Below are 16,838 nucleotides of genomic sequence, written 5' to 3' on the forward strand. Positions count from 1 at the left end.
TCCAACGCGTATCATCACTAACCACGTGACTTCATCAGGGATAGCTAGGCAACATATGCAGCCGTCTTAAATAGACAGGTATACTGGTCGTGATTTCAGGTGAAACAGGTGTGTATTGTCATGGATGCTGGAGCATTACGGAAAGTTATCTGAGCAGCGACCATCCTTAAAGAAGGAGTCTACACATCTGATTATCCCAGACATTGGCAAACCAGCGTTTCTAGACCTGTAACATAGGTCTAGGCAACAGGTACGGGCCACAAATATTTTCATTAACCAGAGGAAAACCGGAGAAGATAAAGCAAGCACTTACAGGACTGGGATTTGGGTTTTAAACACCAGTAGAATATTACAGGTGAGGAGGCGCATTTCGCGAAGCCGCCCATGCTGGTCATGTCCATCTGACGGCTCTGCATCTCAGAAGTGCACACCACAGCCAACAGCAGCCACCAGTTCCCACACTGCACACCCGCCAGTCCCTTTAGTGCCGAAAAACTCTCCGGAGCAGCCACCATGGTGCTGGGCAGCTCTCATCAGAAGCCAAAAGGCACAGACAAAGACAATCAGGGAGGTTCTAGCCAGGGCCTCCACTAAAGTGCCTCCCTCTCATGCAGGACCACAGCACTCCCCAAAGATGAAACCACTGCCACATAAAGACGGTGAGTCTGACACAGACCTGTTAGCCTCCCACTAGCCTCTGTCCTCAGCACCACAACCTGATCTGCTCCGGAAGATCGAACGTTTGCTGCAGAAAGCACTCAAACATCAGACCAGATCACAGACCGCCTCACTAGGGATGCGGAAACTGGGTCAGCGTACATTAGATCTAGAGCAAAGGGTGGAGGATCTAGAAGCCATCCTAAACAATCATGCTGAGGAGCTGAAAGCCCTTAGAGAGTAAAATCTTAATTTTATTCATAGGGCCTGCAAGTTCAATCTACGTATCCGGGGCATCCCTGAGTGAGTGATCGATCTATAATCTACCGTCATTGCTCTATTCCAGGAGCTCTCTCCATCTATTCCCATCAAACGCCTTAAAATGGACTGAATTCACAGAGCACTCACCCCACGCAAACCAGAGGGTCCCCCACGCGACATAGTTGCTAAACTCTATTTTTATCGCACAAAGAAACAGCTCCTTAATGCAGCATGCCAAAGGGAATACCTCAAGTTCCAAGGCCACGATTACCAGCTTTTCATGGATCTCTCCCAGAAAACCATCACTAATTGTCGGTCGTTTAAGCCACAACTCCAGGTCCAACAACATCACATCAACTACAATTGGGGGGGTTTCCCCTTTTCTCTCCGATTTACCCATCAAGGCCGCAAGCATACTTGTAAGTCTCAAGAGGCTCTGCAATCTCTTCTCCAGGATCTGCATCTTGCTACTCCATCTCCACCCAGAGAACTGGACCAACGCCGCTACTCTGCTTTTATCTCACCACAGAAAGCTCCCACCTCCACATCCGTGACAAACAACCGAGGCTCTTCACCTCTCCTTCCCTGGCTTCATCCGACTCCATGGACTGAAGGTGACCTCCATATGCGCTGGGAATCCCATCTAACACCTTAATGTATACCTGCAACTTTCCACTGGACTTGGCTTATTCACGCCTCTCCTCCTTTTCCTGGTGACAACGACCCACAATTCTGATAGTGGGTATCCTACTATTCATACTACCTTATAACTATTTCTTTAGGTGTAGTATGTCATCATTAAAAAGGAGGAGGAGAGAATGCTTGGTTAAGATTATTATCGATATGCTACATCCTAGCTTCTGTCAGATTCCATTTTATTGTGCAGTCAGTTAACTATAGGCTACACGGTCTCCCGGAGAGCATCCATTTGATCTTTTTTCAAGTTCTCTAACCACCCCTTCTGAGAATGGGACATAGCTTCCCTACCTACGGTCTACTACTTTAAAGACCCTAAATAGTTTTTACTATATGCTCTCCAAGAACCCATGTACAGGTAGTGTCCCATGGACATCTCTCTGTTGCACAAAATAAACAGCCTATGTATATATTCTTGGGCATTACCTTTTAAATAGGCATTAGCACCCTGTAAACAGTACTGGCATTTGTTCAACTCTCTACCTGAGCCACATGACGCTCCTAGGTGTTTCGTGGTTGTCAGCTGTAGTCCGTTGAAAAAACGGATTGCCAAACTCCGTACTCTCTCACAGCTCATAGTACGTGTCCCTACTTCAAGTTGCCACTGTCACATGGTTCTGGTAAACTACCTGTAACACCCCAATTCTCTGCCAAGCCATATTCCCTGCACCTGCTACATGACCTGGCCCGATATTACCACAACTTCAACAAGCCCTGCCATTTTCTTGGTCACCTCAATACATCCTCTACTTGGGAATCAACTTGACCGCAGACCCTACTGCGCTATACTCCATCAACTACCCTGCAATGTTGACCCATTAACCAACCTTATGTCCTCATGGTCCGTATTCCCCCTGGCATGGGTGGACTGGCACTGTTACCAAAATGGCAATCTTGCCAAAAATACTTTACCTTTTTCAGGTTTTACGGATTCCAGTCCCATCCCACTTTCTAAGACTACTGCAGCAATGTGTGTTCACCTACGTCTGGGATATCAATAGACCTTGTGTTGCGAGGCACATCCTATACATTTTAAACTTAAAGGGGGCCTAGGGCTCCCTAATATCACCAAACATTATCAAACCAACAAACCTAGCTCAACTGCCAAAATACCACGTGACACAGGAAATGCCTTTGGGGGTGGTACTGGAGTCGGTAGATAGTGACCCCCTATCTGTAGCCAATTTATTGTGGCTCCGCCCAAGTGACCGCAGATGATTAAGCAACCCAAATCACCTGTCACTCCTTAACTATTTGGGACAGACTCAAAAGTACGTACGGCTTCCAGTCTCCTCATAATCAACTCCCATCATTCCTCCAGAACACAGCCTTCTATTCTGCCTGGATATCCCCCTCATCATCCCACAGGTGGTCCTCCACTAAAAACTTATTCAAGCTCAAAAGTTCACGACTTCTGATAAGTTTAAACCATTCCCGACCCTACGCAAATCCCATCCCCCCAATACGGAGATTCTTTGATATCTAAAAAAATTAAGCGTTTTTTTTTTTTTTTTTTTTTGACTCTTGCCTCCGAAGAAACACATCTTTGCCTGTTATGTCAGGATTTCAACACACATGCAAACCCCCCCCCCCCCCATACTCAAGGTTTAATCCCCACCCTATATGCTCACCTTTTGGACCCACCATCCCATACACCTATATGGGAGAGAAATCTAGGCCTCCAACTGGACACCAAAGTTTGGGCAGCAATTTGGTAGGCTACCAAGTCAGCATCCCATAGTATAGTGGCACTGGAAACAAATTACAAGGTTCTTAGGCGCTGGTATCTGGTCCCTGCCCAGATCGCTAAATTATTTCCCACCTATCCTCCCAAATGCTTCCGTGGCTGTTCAGATGCAGGCACCCACCTCCACATTTGGTAAACGTGCCCATTGGCCCAAACGTTCTGGACTAACACTTTCCATATCCTCTCAACACTGTTCAAAAGTCCATTGGACCCTAACCCGGCCATGGCCCTACTGAATAAAGAACCACTAGAAGTAACCCGCCCACAATTTAAATTCCTCTTATAGGTTACTATAGCGGCGAAGCAAACCATCGTGTAGGCCTGGAGACCCCCCCCCCCCCCACACCTTAGCATCACAGAAACTGAAAACCGGGTCACCATAGCCATGATCCATGCCAAAATGGAAGCAATGCTCTTGGACAAAGTTAAAAAATATGAAAGCTTATGGAAACCATGGGTGGACCACTTCTGACTTCGATGAAACATTACTGTCCCCTTGACACCCTATACTTATGTTGCTAGGGACCCTCGGACGAAGATCCCTAAACCTCTCGCCCACTTCATCTCCCAGGACCTATCCTTTCTCCCTTCGTCTCCCCCCCCCCCCTCTTAGTTCCCCTACTCCTTACTTTCCTCCTATGTCCTCTTGTCTTCTGGTCCCTCTTCCTAGGCCCCCCTCTAGCTTCTCTCTTTTTCTCTCTACTCCCCCCCCCCCCCCCACCGTTCATATAACACGAACAAGACGACAACTGCACCCAACAACACGCAAACGTCACTCTATTCATTCTCTCTAAAGGTAGCATATGTTGTTCCCCCAAACTATCCAGTTTAATACTCCTACCTACACACCTCAAATGTTAATTATTGTTTTTTGAAACGTATGTATGACCTAGCTGAACAGTTGGTGTTACCCATACCCACATATACAGTGTTATACTATTGTTATCGAAAGTTTATCTTCTGTTATGGATGCTTTCCTTGTCAAATTAAAATGGGCTGCATCCCCACGCAAACATGGACGTAAATGGGGGGGTTATGTTTGTGAAAAAAGGGAGCTTTGCACTCGTCCCTATCTGGTCCGTAATTGTCAATAGACAGGAACAAGGCAAGCTCCTGTGTTGATCCAGCTGCTGCCGCTCTCGTGCTCCCCCTGCTCCTCACTGCTTTAGATCTCGGCTTCATTGGGGAGTGGGGTGGTCCACTGACATCTCATCTCAGTCGGGGGGGGGGGGGGGGGGGCGGTCCGCTGACATCTCGGCTCCACTCGGTTCAGGCGGGGGACAGTCTGCTGATGGCTCTGGCAGGGCGGGTCCTCTGACCCGGTGCACACTGTGGGGGGACGCAAAGGAGCCTTTTTTTTCCGTCCGCAGTCTGGTTATCACCTCTAATCCGCCCGCAGTCTCTGGTCATCGCCTCTAGTCCGCCCGCAGTCTCTAGTCATCGCCTCTAGTCCGCCCGCAGTCTCTAGTCATCGCCTCTAATCCGCCCGCAGTCTCTAGTCATCGCCTCTAATCCGCCCGCAGTCTCTAGTCATCGCCTCTAATCCGCCCGCAGTCTCTAGTCATCGCCTCTAATCCGCCCGCAGTCTCTGGTCATCGCCTCTAATCCGCCCGCAGTCTCTGGTCATCGCCTCTAATCCGCCCGCAGTCTCTGGTCATCGCCTCTAATCCGCCCGCAGTCTCTGGTCATAGCCTCTAATCCGCCCCCAGTCTGTCCCCTACGGCCCTTATGCTCCTCCCACTATCATGTTTGGTCATACCCAATTTTTTGCGGCGCGCATAGCACGCTACAGGTCGTTATCCCCCTGGCATACCCCTCAGTCTCAAGTTTAAAGGTTCAGAGGTATGTTCTGTATGTATGGACTCTGCACAGTACCACTTCTCTTGTCTGGTATGCTGGGTTAACAAAAAAAAAAATCAGTTAGTGTGCTGTCTTCCACAAGATGGTGCCCTTTGTACTTGCCCAGTAAGATTGGCTATTACAGTGTACCACCCTGTGATAGACACTCCGATGGCTAAGCATGCTGTTTTTTAGTGGGGGTATCCCCCTGTCAGAACACAGCAGGGGAGATCACTGTACTAACACTGCGTGTCTGACAGTGTGTACCAGGCCTTAAACTGGACAAAAGCCAACCTCACTGGGCAATGATCACTAAAACTTGAAGGAAAAACTGAAATCAAGTTAAATTTTTAGGAGGATCTGAGCAAATAGAATGAAGGATGTGATTGCTTACTATGAGCAACACATCCTTTTTTCCTTTTCAGAGTCTATGAATTTGGTGCAATCCGTTTTATTTAAAAATACTTTTACTTAGTACCTGCTGCTGAACTCAACTCTTCCCAGAACAAAAAATTATCTACGGCCCTGCATGCAAAAGGTGTGCTACTATGCACTTTGTTATTCTGCAAGAGACACAGCAAGTGGAATATTTCACTAAATGAACATTTTTAATACACCATCACCTAATCGTGTTGTTTGGACTTTTCAGCACTGGACATTTATTGCGTTTATTCAGGCTCACTGGATATCATTGGAGTTCATCAGTATTAATACTTTATTTAAATAGTTCATTTCTATTCACTTCTTGGATATAGATATATATATATATATATATATATATATATATATATATATATATATATAGTATTTTTAATTGCACACATTGCTATATCACAGCAGCGCAGCACTCTTTATACAGTATCTCACAAAAGTACACCCCTCACATTTTATTGTATCTTTTCATGTGACAACACTTTAGAAATGACACTTTGCTACAATGTAAAGTAGTGAGTGTACAGCTTGTATAAGGGTCCTTTCACACGGCCGCTCCGCTGCTTTCCGTGTGTCCGCAAATCATCCTATTTTTTTGCGGATGATTTGCGGACATAATGTAAGTGAATGGCACTGCGGATGTCAGCGGAATACCATCCGCTGACACCCGATTTTCCTCTTGTCAGTTCTGTTCCGTTTTTACGAACGGAACAGAACCCTATTTTTCCTTCCGTGTAAAAAACGGAAAGGAAGGAAAATCGGATGTCAGCGGTGTCATCCGCTGACATCCGCAGTGCCATAGACATACATTATGTCCGCATATCATCCGCAAACGGATGGGATGATATGCGGGCACACGGAGCGGATGACAGAAATGTCATCCGCTCCGTGGAAAAAAAAAAAAGTCCTGCAGCGGACCTTTCACACGGAGCGGCCGTGTGAAAGGAGCCTAACAGTGTAAATTTGCTGTCCCCTTAAATAACCCCACATAGCCATTAATGTCTAAACTGCTGGCAGCAAACATGAGTACACCCCTAAGGTAAAATGTTCAAATTGGGCCCAAAGTGTCAATATTTGGTGTGGTCACCCTTATTTTCAAGCATTGCCTTAACCCTCTTGGGCATGGAATTCACCAGAGCTTCACAGGTTGCCACTGGAGTCCTCTTCCACTCCTCCATGATGACATCACAGGGCTGGTGGAAGTTCGAGACCTTGAGCTCCTCCACCTTCTGTTTGAGGATGCCCCACAGATGCTCAATAGGGTTTAGGTCTGGAGACATGCTTGGACAGTCCATCACCTTTACCCTCAGCTTCTTTAGAAAGGCAGTGGTCTCTAGGAGGTGTGTTTGGGGTTGTTATGTTGGAATACTGCCCTGCAGCCCAGTCTCCCAAGGGAAGGATGATGCCCTGCTTCAGTACATCACAGTACATGTTGGCATTCATGGTTCCCTCAATGAAATGTAGCTGCCCAGTGCCAGCAGCACTCATGCAGCCCCAGACCATGACACTCCCACCACCATGCTTGATTGTAGGCAAGACACATTTGTCTTTGTACTCCTCACCTGGTTGCCGCCACACACGCTTGACACCATCTAAACCAAATAAGTTTATCTTGGTCTCATCAGACCACAGGACATGGTTCCAGTAATCCATGTCCTTAGTCTGCTTGCCTTCAGCAAACTGTTTGCTGGCTTTCTTGTGCATCATCTTTAGAAGAGGCTTCCTTCTGGGACGACAGCCATGCAGACCAATTTGATTCAGTGTATGGTCTGAGCACTGGCAGGCTGACCCCCCCCCCCATCCCCTCAACCTTCGCAGCATACGTCTAGTTCCCAAAGACAACCTCTGGATGAGACGCTGAGCACGTGCACTCAACCTATTTGGTCAGCTATGGCGAGGCCGGTTCTGAGTGGAACCTGTCCTGTTAAAAAGCTGTATGGTTCTGGCCACTGTGCTGCAGCTCAGTTTCAGGGTCTTGGCACTCTTCTTATAGCCTAGGCCATCTATATGTAGAACAGCAATTCTTTTTTTCAGATCCTCAGAGTTCTTTGCAATGAGGTGCCATGTTGAACTTCCGGGGACCAGTAAGAGAGTGAGTGATAACACCAAATTTAACACACCTGCTCCCCATTCGCACCTGAGACTTTGTAACATTAACGAGTCACATGACACCAGGGGGGGAAAAATAGCTAATTGGGCCCAATTTGGACATTTTCACTTAGGGATGTACTCACTTTTGTTGCCAGCGGTTTAGACATTAATGGCTGTGTGTGGAGTTATTTTGAGGGGGACAGCAAATTTACACTGTTATACAAGCTGTACACTCACTACTTTACATTGTAGCAAAGTGTAATTTCTTCAGTGTTGTCACATGAAAAGATATAATAAAATATTTACAAAAATGTGAGGGGTGTACTCACTTTTGTGAGATACTGTATATTTGTTACCAGAGATGTATAGTAACAAAGTAGAACTACTTAAGTACTGTACTTAAGTACCGAAATGCGGTATCTGTACTTTACTAGAGTAGAATTTTTTTCTCCTACTTCTACTTCACTACATTTTTTCGATGATTTCGATACTTCTACTCAAGTATTTTTTTTTTGTGCTGCATAGTTACTCGTTACTTTTAAAAAAATTACCACTGCCAGAACAGTAGACGGCAGGTTGCATAAAGCTCAAAAAAATGTGTATAATGTCATTTGTAAATCAGCGCATACGAAAACAAAGGCTGTGTATAATAAAAGCTGCTATACCAAATCTTTCCAATAAAAAGAAAATATGAAACAAACAAATAAATGGTGCTACAGCGCTTAAAGTGCATCAAGAAACTACTAACAAACACAGGTTAATCATTTGAATAAATCATTTGAAATAATAAAAAACAATATGATGTTCAAACTTTTGACTTCTTTCTTTAATAACTACATAACACAGTACTTGTACTTCTACTTTCAGTACTTAAGTAGAAATTTTTTTTCAAAACTACTGGTACTTTTTACTTTTAGTACTTAAGTAGCAAATTTTTTGAAAAAACTACTTGCAATACTTAAGTAAAAAAAATCTTGAATACTTTAGTACTTCTACTTAAGTAACTTTTTCTGCGAGCACTTCCACTTCTACTCAAGTCACTTTTTGATCGAGCACTTGTACTTTTACTCAAGTAGAAATTTCGAGTACTTTATACAAGTCTGTTTGTTACTATATGTGAGGGACACCCATTCGGTCATTGCAGCAGCTGTCAGATTAGCACAGATTAACACTTTAGTTTCATCACATTTTTTTATTTCTAGATTTAATTTTTGCTGAACAAACAGGCTTGGCAGGAACCTACCTGTGGAACTGTTCAAATAGATTCCGTGGTATGAAGTTCAGTAGAGTGTAGTTAGTGGTCCGTATCTTGTTGTTCTTGTAGCCTTTAGTTAGCCTGTCATATTCATCCTTGAACTGATCCAGGTACGGAACAACCACCCTATGTTTAGGAGTGCTGTTCCCCGTGTCAGAAGTTCTGCAGAATTTCAGGTATAATGGTGGTGCCGAGGTACTCCTCTGGGTGTCGTTGCTGTTGCTCTCCGTCTGTGCCACTTGCTGCCATCTGTGACGGGCCCACTGGAGGGGTCTGGCCATATCGATCCAACTTTTGGTGGAAATCTTCTTTAGTCTAGCAGGAGAAAGGTCATAAAATGGTTTGCAAATGCTTTAAATGGTCTATGATAGTTAAAAACATTGTGTGCATTGAAGCATTGGCCTGGAAAGGCTGAGAGGGAAGACCTCCCTGGGCTCTTAAAGTGGAACTTCACTCTCCTAATCAACACATTATTTTTAAATAGATAGGAAAGTATATTTACTTGTTTTTAACTTTTTTTTTTTTTAAACACATTTCTTCAGTTACTTCCTGGTTTCCTGCCTAGGCCAGTGATACACCCCAGGAGGGGAGGAGAGGAGGGGAGAGGAGGAGGAGGGGATTTCTCAGCTAAGCACACTCTCTAGCATGCATACTTGAGTTAAGGGCAGGAAGTAAATGCTACATGAATTATTTGCCCTTACTTAAGATGGCCACGAGCAGAAATCCTAGGGGGGGGGAGATTTCTCACCAAAATAAAAGCATGGAGACGTGGATGCATGGGGAAGTTTTTTTTAAATATTAAAAATTAAATAGCGTTTATGGTTTGTGGTGCTCAGATGGAGTGAAGATCCGCTTTAAAGTGGATCTTCACTGCATCTGAGTCCCACAAACTAAACACACTATTTAATCTAGGTTTAGTATTCAAAGCAAACCCACCCCTCTATTCGGGTACATATGCTTTATTTTGTTGGGTAATAACTTTGAAAAACACCCCCCTAGCATTGGTGGCCATGGCCACCTTCAGACAAGGGCAAATGATTAATGTAGCATTTACTTCCTGGAATCCACCTGCCCTAAGCTCAGGCATGCATGCAGGGGAGAGTGTGCATAGCTGAGAAAACCCCTCCTCCTCTCCTAAAGATTCCTGGGGTGGGTGACATTTGACTGAGCAAAAAACAAGTAACAAGTAATTATTTATTTTTTCTTATCAATTTACTAAGGCTAGCAGCGTAAGGATTACTAAAAATCAATGCAGATTGGGAGAGTGAAGTTTCACACTATTGCGATTCTGCGGGCACCGCAGCCCATTCATTTGAATGGGCTGCTATGCCTGCTTTTCAGGCAGGAAAATGGTTCCTAGACTAGTTGGAAAACACAGCAGCTGGGAAATCGCATGTTGCTTTTGCACCATGTGATTTCACAGCAGTTCCCACACCCGCAAACACTCTGCGTTTTTAGATGTGTGTGGATGAATGGCAGTCCAGCGGGTTTTTAAAAAGCAGCTTGCTTTGCCTGCAGGCGATTGTGGGAGCGGGAACTGGTCCTATTCCACCCGCAATAATGGGAACCAGGCCTAAAGCGGAACAAAACCCACCAATATAATGTCTTCCCAAAACAGCTACATGCAGGGCATGCTGTGAATCATAACTGGCACAGTTGCTTGTGTTATCAACTGAACTGTCAAGCCATGAAATGACTGCTGTCATCAATGATCACACATGCAGTACTTTGACAACTACCGATCAAACAGAGGCTAAGATGGCCGCTTCCTTGGCTGTAAGGAGGGGAGGTTTAATTCCTCAATACTACTAACTAAATACCACTTGTACCATACCCATCCACATCAATTAGAGCAGGAGGGAAGGGAAATTGAGGGGAATTCACTTTCTGGCACCAAGAACCCTATGTTAGTGAGGAAGTTTTTAGCTAAAAACAAAAAAAAAAAAAAAAGAAATCATACATTTGGAAAGTGGTTCACATAAAAACTACCTAAATCTATCTCACGAGTCAGAAACAAAAACGCACACAATGCTTTTCTTAATTGGCACATGTCTTTTTAAAGAGGCCACACTGCCAGTATAATATGGCAACTGCTTTATTAAATTTCCTGAAATCTGTAATATAATTATAGAGACAAATTCCTGCTCTGTGAATAGCATTCATTAAAACATCATTAAATATTCTTTATGAATTCCCCTGTATGTCCAAGGCACACTTTGAAATTCTAACATGCCTCCACCTAAGGAATGAGTGTTGGCTGTAAACCGGTACATGAATATGGGGCGCACACTGAGCGGAGGGGCACTCCAACCATATTGCCACTCTGTTCTCAGTGTAGCCTGAAACTAGGCCACCATCAGTTAAGTAGACAGTAGGCGTTCCACAGCAAATGGACAGCCTGCTATTGGCTATAGAATCTGCCCAAAGCCAATTACGAGGAGGAAGTGGACCTGTTAACCACTTGTGGACTGGAAGATTTTGGCCCCTTAATGACCAGGCCATTTTTTGCAATACAGCACTGCGTTACTTTAATCGACAATTGCATGTGACGCTGTACTCAAAAAAAATTGATGTTTTTTTTTCCCCCACAAATAGCTTTCTTTTGGTCACTCTGCAGTTTTCATTTTTAGCGCTATAAACAAAAAGAAGAAAAGCGACCATTCTTTAAAAAAAAAAAAAAAAATAGAAAATGGATCTCTCAATTTAGGACAATATGTATTCTGCTACATAATTTTGGCAAAAAAAAAAAAAAATCACAATAAGTGTATATTGATTGATTTGTGCAAAAGGTTATCGAGTCAAACTAGGGGAAAGATTTATATATATTTTTTTTTTTTATACTAGTAATGGAAGCGATCTTTAGCGGGACTGCGACATTGTGGCAGACAGATCGGACACCTGACACTTTTGGGGGGGACCAGTGACATTACTACAGTAATCCGTGCTAAGATATGCACTGTTACTGTACTAATGACACTGACAGGGAAGGGGTTAACACCAGGGGCAATCAAAGGGTTAAATGTGTGCCTAGGAGGTGCTTTCTAACTGTGTAGGGGAGGGATTACTGGATGAACACAGAGACCTTTGTTCCTAAATAGAAGGAATATAGGATCCCTGTATTCATCACTGACAGAACAACGGTGTGCTGTGTTTATTTCGGAAGAACGTCGTCGTGCCTTCATGGGGAGCGATCGCGGGTGCCCCGTGGGGAGTTTGTCTGCTGGACCCGCTGACTGGCTCCCCCTCTAGCCAATCGGTGCACGCATGCCCCCACTAGCTGCTACACAAAACGACATGCAGGTACATTGTTTCCTGTAACAGAGTCAACCTGCCATCATATAACTACGGCAGCTGGTCGGCAAGTGGTTAAAGCGGAGTTCCACCCGAAATTTATACTTACCTCCATCTTCTCGCTCCCGGTCACCTGAAAAACAAATGGATAATCACAATTTTTTTTTTTTTCACTTACCTTTTAGAGAAAATATAAATATACTCACCTTACTTCCTTCTTCCTCCCCTCGGCGGCCACGGCGATTCGTCACTTCCTGGCTTTTGCAATGATTCCTGGGAGCTGAACGTCATCGCTCCCAGGAATCATTGCGCCTGCACCGGCCCCGACGTCAGTTCCGGGGCGCGCGCGTCATTCCCTTCTAAACAGCTTCTGGGCATGCCCAGAAGCTGTGGAGGGATGACGCGCGCGACCCGGAAGTGACGTCAGGGCCGGTGCAGTGCATCGTGGGACCGAAGAAGGAAGAGGACGCAGAAGAGGATCGCGCTGGCTTCAAGCTGCCCACACCTGAGATGGCAGGGCTGGACAAGACAATTTCAAGGTAAGTATTTCTCCTGAAAGGTAAGTGCAACCCGGGACAGATCAGAGGCTAGCCATTGTGGAATGCACTAGCCCTGACTGTCCCGGGGGTATTTTTATAAAAAAAATGTATAACCAGGGTGGAACTCCGCTTTAAGGAACTAGTGTTTCAGCTTCCCCATCTGACTACAGCCACTGTCAAAGTCACTTGTTGCTAGGAGGTGGTCAGCTGTGAAGCAGAGAGTGTCCCGTGTCCTTTATGGCCATTTCGCAACGCAATGCGCACATTTTTCCTGTCCAATTTTTGACAGCGTATTCATTTCATTAAGATGCCGAACACGCACGACTTTTAAAATCAAGCCTGCATCAAACTGGATGGTACTGCTGTACTATGTGGTTTGGTGGCTGCAAATGTATGCGTTTGTTACATGAAATTGGGGGGTGCCATTAATAATAATAAAAATATTGCCACCCATGCACGTCCAACAAGGGGCAGCATGTTATCAAACACACGGTACGGGAAATGCGCGTTTGCCCCAACACATATGGTGTGAACTGGCCCTTACAACCAGAGATGGCTAACATGTCACCTGCTATACAGCATAAGGAGAGAGGCACTCTGCCTGTCTCTGTGCACCAACTAAAGCTGGCCATCCATTATACAATTTTCTTGTTCAATTTGCTTTAGATTTACCTTCACCTATGTAGTGCAAGTGCCTGGCTGATTGCATACAAATTTAAAGTGTTTAGGTTTGACCACTTCTTATATGGTTTTGGTAAATCTACAAGAAAATTGTATAATGTATGGCCATCCTTATGGTCCTCACTATCTCCAGTTTGGCTATCTATGAACTAGAAATCATATTTTCTGAATCTGGTGCAATAGAAGTGGCACTATTAACAACTACCCGAATCAGCCGCACACGTGGGTAAACCTACCAAAATGGGCAGCAGGGATTTTGGAATCTGGCACAGGTCATTTTAAAGGGCCATACCGCCAGAAAAGTGTTAAGGGTATTTGAATTCCCCCCATAATGTTACAAATCTTTTTATGCATTTCATTGGTGTGCAACACACACACAAAAACGTTAAAGATTGCCTTAAAAAAAAAAAAAAAACACACAAAGCTGGTACTGTAATGGCAGAATTCTCTGCTCTATAAGGAATGTTACACTGCGGAGTGTGGAGAAAGTTCCAGTTATATGCAAGGAAAGAACTGAAAGCGTGACCCCCTTTATTATCCTGCACATTCATCCAATGTCACGGTGAGAAGGATAAACCACTGAAACAAGCAAGACCATTCCCATAGCTTATTGGTTTCCAGTCTTTCATGGGATCGTTAGATTTACTCCATCTTCTCACATGCTTTACATTACAGAAGTATGCTGGGCATTCTTCTACATTTTATAGGGAAAGCTAAAACCAACAAGCTTGCTTCTGCTTTGCAACTGAACTCTTGGAATCAGACAAAATCTATCACCACCCCCTTCTGGACTGCAGGGCTTCCTCTATCCATGTGTTCAGACGAACGCACTGTCCTCTCTAAAAAAGCCCATACAGTGCCTTAAAAAAAGTATTCATACCACTTGAAATTTTCCCCATTTTGTCATGTTACAACCAAAAACGTAAATTTATTTAATCGGGATTAATGTGATAGACCAACACAAAGTGGCACATAATTGTGAAGTGTAAGGAAAAAATGATAAAGGATTTTCAACATTTTTTTTACAAATCAATATGTGAAAAGTGTGGTGTGCATTTATATTCCTTTCCCCCAGTCAAACTGAGTCAAAACTTTGTAGAACCACCTTTCACTGCAAGTCTTTTTGGGGATGTCTCTACCAGCTTTGCACATCTAGAGAGTAACATTTTTGCCCATTCTTCTTTGCAAAATAGCTAAAGCTCTGTCAGATTGGATGGAGAGGAGTGTCTGTAAACAGCAATTTTCAAGTCTTGCCACAGATTCTCAATTGGATTTAGGTCTGGACTTTGACTGGGCCATTCAAACACATGAATATGCTTTGATCTAAACCATTCTATTGTAGCTCTGGCTTTATTTTTTTTATTTTATTTCAGGTACTTATATAGCGCTGTCAATTTACGTATGTATGTTTAGGGTTGTTGTCCTGCTGGAAGGTGAACCTCTACCCCAGTCTCAAGACTTTTGCAGAATATAACAGGTTTTCTTCTAAGATTGTCCTGTGTATGTGAGCAGCTTTCTTCCTGAGCTCCGGACTGCACAGAGATCCTTTCATCATTCTGCACAGCCTCAAAGTCCTTTTTTTTTTTGCTGCTACAACCCCTGATCTTCTAAGATTGCCCTGTGTATCGCTCCATCCATCTTCCCATCAACTTTGACCTGCTTCCCTGTCCATGCTGAAGAAAAGCATCCTCAACATATTGCTGCCACCACCATGTTTCAAGGTGGGGATGGTGTGTTCAGGCTGATGTGCAGTGTTAGTTTTCCACCATACTTAGTGTTTTGCTTTTAGGCCAAAAAGTTACATTTTGGTCTCATCTAACCAGAGCACCTTCTTCCACGTTTGCTGTGTCCCCCACATGGCTTCTCGTCAACTGCAAACATGACTTCTTATGGCTTTATTCATTCAACTTTTCTATAAAGGCCAAATTGGTGGAGTGCACGACAAATAGTTGTCCTGTGGACAGTTTCTCCCACCTGAGCTATGGATCACTGCAGCTCCTCCAAAGTTAACATGGGCCTCTCGGCTGCTTCTCTGATTAATGAGCCCCTTGCCCGGCCTGTCAGTTTAGTTGGACGGCCAAGTCTGCAGTTGTACCATACTCTTTCCATTTTCGGATGATGGATTGAACAGTGCTCCGTGAGATGTTCAAAGCTTGGAATATTTTTTTTTTTTTTTTTTTATAACCTAACCCTGCTTTAAACTTCTCTTCAACTTTATCCCTGGCCTTCACCATGCTGTTTGTTCACTACGGTTCTCTAACAAACCTTTGAGGCTCTGTTCACATTAGGTCGCTCCGACTTAGGGGGCGACCTGTGAAGTCGTGTGCAGCGCGACTTGCACAGACTTCACATAATGGAAGTCAATGCAAGTTGCCTCCAGGTCGCCCCGAAGTAGTACAGGACCCTTTTTCTAAGTCGGAGCTGACCAAGTCGCCTGACAAGTCGTACCAGTGTGAATGGACACTGAGGGTTTCACAGAACGGCTGTATTTATACTGAGATTAAATTACACACAGTTGGACTATTTCCAAATAGGTAACTTCTGAAGGCAATTGGTTCTACTAGATTTTAGTTAGGGGTATCAGAGTAAAGTGGGCTGAATATAAATGCACACCACACTTTTCAGATATTGGAAGAATTTTTAAAAACCATTTATCGTTTTCCTTCCACTTCACAATTCTGTGCCACTTTGTGTTGGTCTATCACCTAAAATCCCAATAAAATACATTTATCTTTTTGGTTGCAAGATGACAAAATGCAGAAAATTTCAAGGGGTATGAAAACTTTAAGGCAATGTACTAATATTAGTCTGTTTTATTTGTTCAACCAGCATGTTGGGGGGGGGGGGGAACTGATCTGAACACCCTATCCACATTGCTGTCAAAATACAGTAGCTCAATGGGGAGGAATCAGAGAGACTTCCCCACCGAATATACAGATTAGCATTGCCAGCTATAGCCTGCAAAGCTGATGAAGTGGGGAAAATCTAACAGTGCGGTTGTTCAGAAGTTAATCCGTAGACTGACTTCTGTACAACCACAGTGCCCATACATGGATCAAAATTCGACCAATCTCTGCTGAACCGACCAAATTTAGTTCCATGTATGGCCGGCATAAAGTGCTTCAGGCCACGCTCCTAAGCTTGCCTTCTCACATACAATGCCAGTGTACTGCTCACACCCTGGAACTTCAGGCAGAAGAGCACAGCGCTGGTGCCTGCTGGACCCAGGTATAGATTTTTCTTTGAACATTTGCAATGATCGCTGCTGGACCGACACAAAGTGAACACGGCAGGTGGCTACACCTGGCCGCAGCAGAAATCTGATTCCAGCCCCTACAATTCGCACTGA

General features: G+C 44.3%; 1 protein-coding gene across 1 annotated transcript in view; it reads right to left on the bottom strand.

Annotated features, from left to right (window-relative positions):
* ATP10D (ATPase phospholipid transporting 10D (putative)) overlaps window positions 1-16,838 on the bottom strand; it is a gene marked incomplete at its 3' end in the record, with an annotated part of 176,005 nt that overhangs the window by 109,214 nt on the left and 49,953 nt on the right. The window contains exon 2 of the mRNA XM_082252624.1: window positions 8,967-9,293. Coding sequence (XP_082108750.1) covers window positions 8,967-9,259 — 293 coding nt within the window. The 5' untranslated portion in view covers window positions 9,260-9,293. The remainder of the gene's footprint in view (window positions 1-8,966; window positions 9,294-16,838) is intronic.

The sequence above is a fragment of the Pelophylax lessonae genome, assembly GCF_965119305.1.
Source record: "Pelophylax lessonae genome assembly, chromosome: 1".
NCBI lineage: Eukaryota > Metazoa > Chordata > Amphibia > Anura > Ranidae > Pelophylax > Pelophylax lessonae.